The sequence below is a fragment of the Triticum dicoccoides genome, chromosome 1A, assembly GCF_002162155.2.
Source record: "Triticum dicoccoides isolate Atlit2015 ecotype Zavitan chromosome 1A, WEW_v2.0, whole genome shotgun sequence".
NCBI lineage: Eukaryota > Viridiplantae > Streptophyta > Magnoliopsida > Poales > Poaceae > Triticum > Triticum dicoccoides.
The window spans coordinates 386,726,431-386,734,421 of NC_041380.1; the positions used below are offsets into that span (position 1 = coordinate 386,726,431).

A 7,991-nucleotide genomic window follows, 5' to 3' on the forward strand; every position below is an offset into this window, starting at 1 on the left:
GTGGCAGAGGGGATACGACCGCCGGCGACGTACCACGGCGGTCACGACAGCTTCCGACGAGTGCTCCAGAGCGACCAGTAGCCGGCCGCCAACCCCCCGTGCTGCATCGAGATGATCATCGCGGCCTCTTTGCCACCACGACCGCAAGATGTTTGACACTTTGCCCACAAAGGTATGGACAGTAGAGATGATTTTTTCTTCCATCACTTCATTTTTTCATCGGATCATTCGTCGTTGGATGATGAAGATCTTGTGGTGGCTGCACTGGTCGTTCACGACCACATTCAACGGCAGCTTCCTTGGTACAGGGGGTCAGTCCCTGGCCGTGCTCCCAACCTGAACCGCAACATGGAGAGAGACAGCTTCCTTGGTACAGGGGGTCAGTCCCTGGCCGTGCTCCCAACCTGAACCACAACATGGAGAGAGGCCACACCCTGCTCTATGTCGATTACTTTACGAACACCCCGCTCTTTAAGCCGGATAAATTTCGTTGCCGTTTTCGTATGGCAAGGCATGTGTTCAATCGTATCCGAGAGGGAGTGGTTGCTCCTGACCCATACTTCGAGTGCAAGACGGATGCCCTTGGCAAGCTTGGATTCTCCTCTTACCAGAAATGCACCGCGGCCATCCACATGCTTGCATATGGAATTCCAGGCGATCTGGTGAATGAGTATGTGTGTATGAGTGAGACAACATGTCTAATGCCAATGTACAAGTTCTGCCAGGCTGTGATCGAGGTGTTTGGCCATGAGTACTTGAGGCAGCCAAGCACCGCTGATACAGAGAGATTGTTGGCGACCAACGCAGCTAGAGACTTTCCAGGCATGCCTGGCAGCATAGATTGTATGCACTGAGAGTGGAAGAACTGTCCATTTGCTTGGCAGGGCCAGTACAAGGGGTATGTCAAAGCGTGCACTGTCATATTAGAAGCGGTGGCTTCGCAGGATCTTTGGATATGGCATTCTTTCTTCGGCATGGCAGGTTCTCACAATGATATCAACGCGCTGCAGCGCTCTCCAGTCTTCGCAAGGCCTGCAGAAGGCCACTGCCCATCTGTCAACTTTGAGATCAACGGCCATCAATACAATAAGAGATACTATCTAGCTGATGGTATATATCCTCAATTGTCAACTTTTGTGAAGACAACCTCGAACCCCCAAGGTGAGAAGAGAAAGAGATTTGTCCAAATACAAGAGAGTGCTAGAAAGGATGTGGAACGTGCTTTTGGTGTGCTTCAATACCAATAGGGTATCGTTCGAAACCTTTGTACTGTCATGGGATGAAGGAAAGTTTTGGAAGGTGATGACTGCTTGTGTGATCATGCACAACATGATCGTCAAGGACGAGCGTGATGACATGATCTTCGACCAAGGATTTGATTATCAAGGTGAAAATGTTGAACCCTGCACCAAGAACCGGCCATGTTTGAATAGTTTGTCTAATTCCATCGTGAGCTGCGTGATTGACACACTTATTTGGATCTTCAAATGACTTGATTGAACACGTGTGGGATCACATTGACAACCAATAAATGTATTGGTTCATTATGTTTATTCAAGACAATTTTGATTTGGTTGTAAAACTATTTTATTAGAGACAATTTTGATTGGTTGTAAAAATATTTTTATTTTCAAATAATTAATATTAGCAAACTTATTTTGATATGAAAAATATGGGCATTTTTGGCCCTAGCGGACAGGATGGAGCCAATGGATGCGGCCGCGCGCTGGCCGTACGTCTACCGCATTCTAGGACAGGCCCGGACACGTCCTTATTATTTTAACCAAATGAACCGAATCCGGGCAAGACGGACGTCTGTTTGGGGTCACGTGGTGAATAACATTCAGGCAGGTAAAATGGGCAGGAAAAGAAGCCGATTGCGAATCGCGCTAGGCTCCAGAAGCGGGGAGGAGACACACAAGTCGCAGGCAGAGCGAGGCCAGCACGAGAAGCGACGGCAGCGAGCAATTTAGCGCCGTCCGTCCGTACCTGCCGAGCGGCGAGCACCAGCTACACTGCCGCTGGCCCCGGCTTCCACGGTCCCACCTGCAGCCTCACGCCAACCGCCGAGACTGCCCGTGCCGTGTGGTGGCAGATACAGGAGTAGGCGAATAAATGCTCGTACTCGTACTAGAAGACACGGACAAGTACTAGCGAGAGCAGCGCAAGGGCCTTTCCACGGGGAAGCAAACAGAAGCAGCAGCAGCAGCAGCTGTTGCGTCCAAGAAGCGTAGCTCGGCACACCTAAAACTGACACACACACTCTGTCGCGGCGGGACCCTACTACTGTACGACCGAAAAAGAAATCGAGAGAGTTGCTGACTGTATACTGCACTGCACACAACCGACGGCCGCTGAGCTGAACCGTTGGTGCAGTGCCAATAGGCAAATGACACCGTGGCCAACAACAGTTTAGGTTTTGCAACTATTCGACTATTCAACTGTTCAGCATTATAGGAGGCAGTTTCGCGAGCTTAAGTGGTGAGCTGTTTCTACTACTGTAAAGTTCAGCAAAGCGTAGCTTAATGGCACGGGTCAAATCCCAGTGAGAGATATGGCGCGCACACACACACACAAAAAAAAAAAAAAAACAGAGTAACATGTAAGTGTACAGTGGACAAAAATGATTCGGGCTGTTCAGCTAATTCAGGCCTACCAATCACAATAATGTATTGTAATTGTAACTGAAAAGAAAAGGCAAAAAAACGATATGTTTTTTTATTGCTCAACTGTTCTCCACCTGGATCTTGCATGGATGAAGAGCCCTTGCCTACAATCCATCCATGCATGCCGATTGCCGAAGCTGGGCTTCCAATCCCTGAGCTCATCTGAGCACATCTGGCGACCGATCTGGACGACGGCTGGTCACATGTCACAACAGCTGACCTCACTGTCTGACGCTGCCGAACTCGGCGTCGTACACGGCGGAGAGCTCGAAGTCGTCGTCGAACGCGGCCGGCACGTTGAGATCGAAGGACCCGAAGCTGTCCCCGCATTTCGCCGGAGACGGCGACGGCATGTGCGCGCGCTTGTGGCCGCCCAGGGCCTGCCCGGAGCCGAACACGCGGAAGCAGAACGGGCACTCGTGGACGATCGGGGCGTCGGCGCGGCAGGCCTTGCCAGCCGGCGGTGGCACGCAGCCGCCCTTGCCTTTCTTGACGCTGGCGCGGTGGCCGCCGAGGGCCTGGTACGACCGGAACACCTTCTTGCATGCGCCGCACTGGTGCCTGGCGCGCGGGTGCACGTGCACCGGCGTCGCCTCGGCGTAGTAAGCCTCGCCGGCCACGTCGGGGCCGTCCTCGTCCTCGTCGAACACCTTGGTGCCGTCGTTGTTTTGCTCAGCCTCCGAGGCCCAGCGGGGCTCCGGCTCGGATCTGGACCGCGTCCACGAGTCCCGAGACAGCATCACGAGCGACATGGCCACGTCCTCCTCCTGCGTCGAATCGGAGACGGTGCTCGCCGGCTCGGGATCCGGCACAGGCGGCGGCGCACGCCGCCGTGCCCGCTTGGAGCGCCGTCGGCTCACGGCGAACCCCGCGCCACCGCGCGGGGACTCCGTGTCGCTCTCGCCGTCCTGCACGACCGACGACTCGCCGGCCGCCGCGGTGACCCCGCCGAAGCATCCGCCTGAGAATTCAGGCGCGCCTACCTTACAGCTTCTCGCGGGATCCTCACGCAGGACCCAGGACAGCCGTTTCGGCTGAGCCGGCTTACCATCCGTGTCCGTCGACGAGGTGGACGCCAAGGACAGTGGCGGCGACTGCTGCTGCGTCGGCGGCGTCGAGTACGCAGCAGCTGCGGCGGCCGCCATGACATGGGATCGCATGTGGCCGCCCAGCGCACGGCCATTCTGGAACCGCCGGAAGCAGAGCTTGCAGGTGTGCCTGTCCATCGCCGAACGAGCAAGACAAACTCCCACACACAAGGCAATGGAGCAGCAGAGATCAGATACCGTAATGCTTGAAATCACGAGCAGCTTGCGGGCTTTGCTTGCTTGCTCAGCCGTGGGACAGCTGATAGTCCAACGGGGAAGATCCAAGCAGAAGAAGCGTGAGAGGTGGAAGAGGAGGAGAGAGTGGGGAGCTTAAAAGGCAGAGTAGTAGGTGACAAGCAAGCATCCCTCCACCTCCGCCAAGGAGGAGGAAGAAACAAGTGGGGAGGCGGTGAGAAAGTTGCTTCGGCACACCCCACACTTAAATACGCAGCAACGCAAATGGCCGGGCAATCGAAAACAAGGCAGAATTTTATGGCATTTCATTTCACGTCGCAAAACCGAAGGATCGGGGAATTAACTGCTCGAGCAAAACGGCCCACCTGGAAGCGCCACGAAACCGAAGCGAAAATTTGGGCTGTAAAACTGGCAAGATCGAGAAGATCGTCGGCTTTTTGGAAGATCTTCAATTCAATTTGGTCATGCGCCATACGAGCATGTGTATTGCTGGCGGGAGTTACGGCCGTCACGATCCCGTACGTTTGGCCTCGCTTTTAGCAGAGAATTAAGGAGCGGAGGATCGGCTGTCGAACGCATCTTGAGGACGGAGGGGAAAACTCGGGGGAAATTGTTTATTTATTTATTGGCTGTGCGTGTGGGATACTCCACTTTGCTGTTTTATAAAGATTTGACCATCAAGAGGTTTATGTTATGTGGTCTCATCAAGGCCAGAAACAGACCGGATTAATCCTGGAGATACTGACATACTGCTGCCGAAACAAATCAAATCCCGAATTCAATTCCTTCTACTATCGCTCTGAATGTGTGTCTATCTTGGTGCCACGATTTGGCTACATGTATGTATTGGATTCCTTGAGGCGTATCCTCGTGTCTCCGTCGTCGGGTTACAAATTTGCTTTTGTTTTTGGAAAGAAGACATGCTTGCACAATGGGCAAAGGTCACTGCGGCATGTGGCTGCACACAGCTGCACATCAAATGCTAGATCGATCCATTGTTGCTGGTGCTGGTACAGGCAGGGCATACGGTCTAGTCTCACATGGACGTCGGCGGATCCGAACTGCCAGGATCCAGATTAGACATGTAGACTCAGTATGCTGTAAAAATTCCGGGTTACAGATGGCCTGCAGTACAATCTTCGAATAGAAGCAATGAGAAAACGGTAAATTATTGAAGAAAAAAAAACGCGCAGATGGGATCTTAGGCTGGATGGGAATGAAAAGCTGCTGTTTTGTCTTGCTTTGATTTGTTCATTTTCTTCTTCCGTTTTGGTTGGGTCGGCCGCACCAGAAAGACGTCCTACCAGCGCAGAGCAAGCACGGGACGCGAACGAACAAAGAAAAAGCTGTCATCTGTTTCTGTAGCCAAGATTTGATTAAAAGAATCGTCCATAAAGCCAGCCGCTGGGATCATGCGTCGTCCCCCTCCCAATCACAGCTAACAGCCGGTCACCGTATTTTCGGAGTAGTGTTAAGTGAGAAGATCCATGCCATTTCAGAGTATATACCTCTGTCAGACTGTAACCTCTCCAGATTTGATGCCTGTTTGCATCAGAAAATTTGATTTCCGTTTCGGGAAGTAATTTTCATCAGTTCCTTGTAGTATTAATGTAGAAAGAGGTTCATTTTGCAAAAAAGAAAAGTAGAAAGAGATTCTCACTTGTTTTACTAAGGACATCTTCAACATTGATCCATAAATTTACTCTGACATCCGTTTGCGGATAGGAAAGTACCAGTCCACGCACACGGATGCTGGAGGCGACCATCCAACTCTGCATGCATACATTTGAAGCCGAATTTCAACTAATCGGACGAAATTCATGCAATCACAGTGGATCTCATCAAAGTTCGGATAGAAATAGCATAAATCATTCATACATAACATGCAAAAAAATCATCAAAGTTCGGATAGAAATAACATAAATCATTCATACATAACATGCAAGAAAATCTAGTACAACATTAGTTCAAATTTAACGAGATTAACCGGATGTTCAACAAGTTTTCATGAACAAATTATGTTGTCCTATACATACTGCCCCTTTAACTTCATCCACCCGTGTGTGTGTGCGTAAATGGTTGTCCCTCTATCCTGCGGTACAACATGTTAGCGTATACTGGCTAAACAATGTGTACAACAACATTGAATGAATGAATCAATCAATCAACACGTTGAGTAAGAAGAAGCAAAACTTACGATCTCCTCGGCTCGCGCACGCAATGGCTACCTTGTCTCCAGCATATCAACCGCTGCACAAAACTTGGTGATGGTGGTCTGGATGGCATACCATCGATACGATAACGATCTCACATTGCGATCATGGATGATGTGCATGTCGTATGACGCAATGTGCTTTCACGCTTGAAACGAATCATGCACGCGCTGCCAGAAGAGCCCCCTGCTCCTGCCTACGAAATCAACGGATAAGGTCAACCACGCATCGCACAACAACTCATCCTCCATGATCGAGTATCCCCGCCATCCTTCGTACTCTAAAAATGATACGACATTTGAAAATAAGCTCAATGGCATTTGACCGAACACCTACTGGGCGTGGTATCCGTCATGGACGACGTTGATAGGGGAGCGGAGTGTACCTGCTTATGGACGGGTCCTGGATGGACGACGCCGTTGTAAAAGGGGCGCGGGCGTGTCGGTGCTGGTTGCAGAGGTCCAACAATGTGTGTGTGTCGGCTGGAGAGGTACAGTGACGGCATCAGAGGAGGAGAGTGCGGATGCAAAGCAAGGTGGAAGAAGGGGCCGATTGGAAGAAAATAGGACCAGGAGGGGGGGGGGGGTTAGTGGGCCGGGGTGTCAAAGTCCTACACGGCTGATGTCCGACTCCCTCAATGCCCCTCCCCAACTTTTCTTCCACTTTGCAAGAGAAAGTGCGTCCGGATCACTCGATGGACCGATATAGATCCGTATTGGATGGCACAACACGTCTGAACTGCACGATCCAAACATATGCGTGCAGTTTGAGAGCCGGCGTTGGAGATGCCCTAAGAAAGCAACATGCTCTTACAGTGACGACACAAAAGGGTGAGAGCACAAGTGCTTCCTGGGTGATTTTGGTAATTAATGTCAACATATCTCTTGTTGGACTAGTATTTCCATCTAGTATATTTCAGAAAGTTCAACAATGGCGTGGCATGGACAACAGGATGTGGAACCCCTTCAAGATGCTAAGGACAAAGCTTGGCAAAAGCTCAAGACTCTTCATTTCTATTTTAGTGATCCAAGATCACATTGAGTCTATAGGAAAAACCAATATTATTAAAAAGGATGAGGTGTTGCTTAATGATCTACTTGCTCAAAGTGCTTAGTGATATGGTCCAAAGCCCTCAACCACTTTCTCAAATCCAAATGTGTCCAAAACCTAAAGTCAAACTCGGCCCCACCGATTTGATCTATCCGGCGCCGCCGCGTTCACTTAACATAGCCACTGCCAGAAACCCTAATCAGTTCGCTCTTACCGATGGGTATCTCGGTCCCATCGAGATGGCCTTGCAAACTCTCTGTTGCTTATTGCAATTATTTTGGTCTCACCGAAATAAGCAATCGGTCCCATCGAGTTTGTGTAACACCCCGAGAATCATGCTACAGTAAGCTCATGCCTAATGATGCCATATCATCACAATTAAGAGTCTAATCCTCACTTTGTTTCAATCCAAACTCAGATTCAAGTTAAATTTGAAGTCAAAGTTTACATCTTCCAAAATGCAAACAAAATAGTTCATAATTTTTTAAATAATTCCTAATTATTTATGTTTGGGAAAACAACATCACCTACATTCTCAAAATGCCCTTAGGATTTAAAATAGTGCCCAAAACAACCCCGTTAATCTATTTTCATTTATATAAAATTTAAATGAAATTATCTTGCCGCAAAACCTTTTTATGGCAGTGGCAAATATTGCAAAGTATTTATGTAGTACAATTCCATATTTTACAAAAGTCTTTTGGTGGCCTAACATTTTTGCAAATCCAAAAGATTAAAGAAATCAGAAAAGGAGAAAGAGAAAAGGTCAAAACCTCACT

The 7,991-nt window shown here is 49.6% G+C and overlaps 1 protein-coding gene across 1 annotated transcript; it reads right to left on the bottom strand.

Moving 5' to 3' along the window:
* Positions 1–2,696: 2,696 nt before the first annotated feature.
* LOC119275185 (zinc finger protein ZAT9-like) lies at positions 2,697–4,151 on the bottom strand. Its single transcript, XM_037555988.1, has one exon. The coding sequence runs from the start codon at positions 3,890–3,892 to the stop codon at positions 2,888–2,890; it is 1,005 nt and encodes a 334-aa protein (XP_037411885.1). The 5' UTR covers positions 3,893–4,151; the 3' UTR covers positions 2,697–2,887.
* Between the last annotated feature and the right edge of the window lie 3,840 nt (positions 4,152–7,991).

What these genes read in the sequence shown, in the direction of transcription:
- LOC119275185 (XM_037555988.1), bottom strand. Translation starts at nt 3,892, where the DNA reads ATGGACAGGCACACCTGCAAGCTCTGCTTCCGGCGGTTCCAGAATGGC.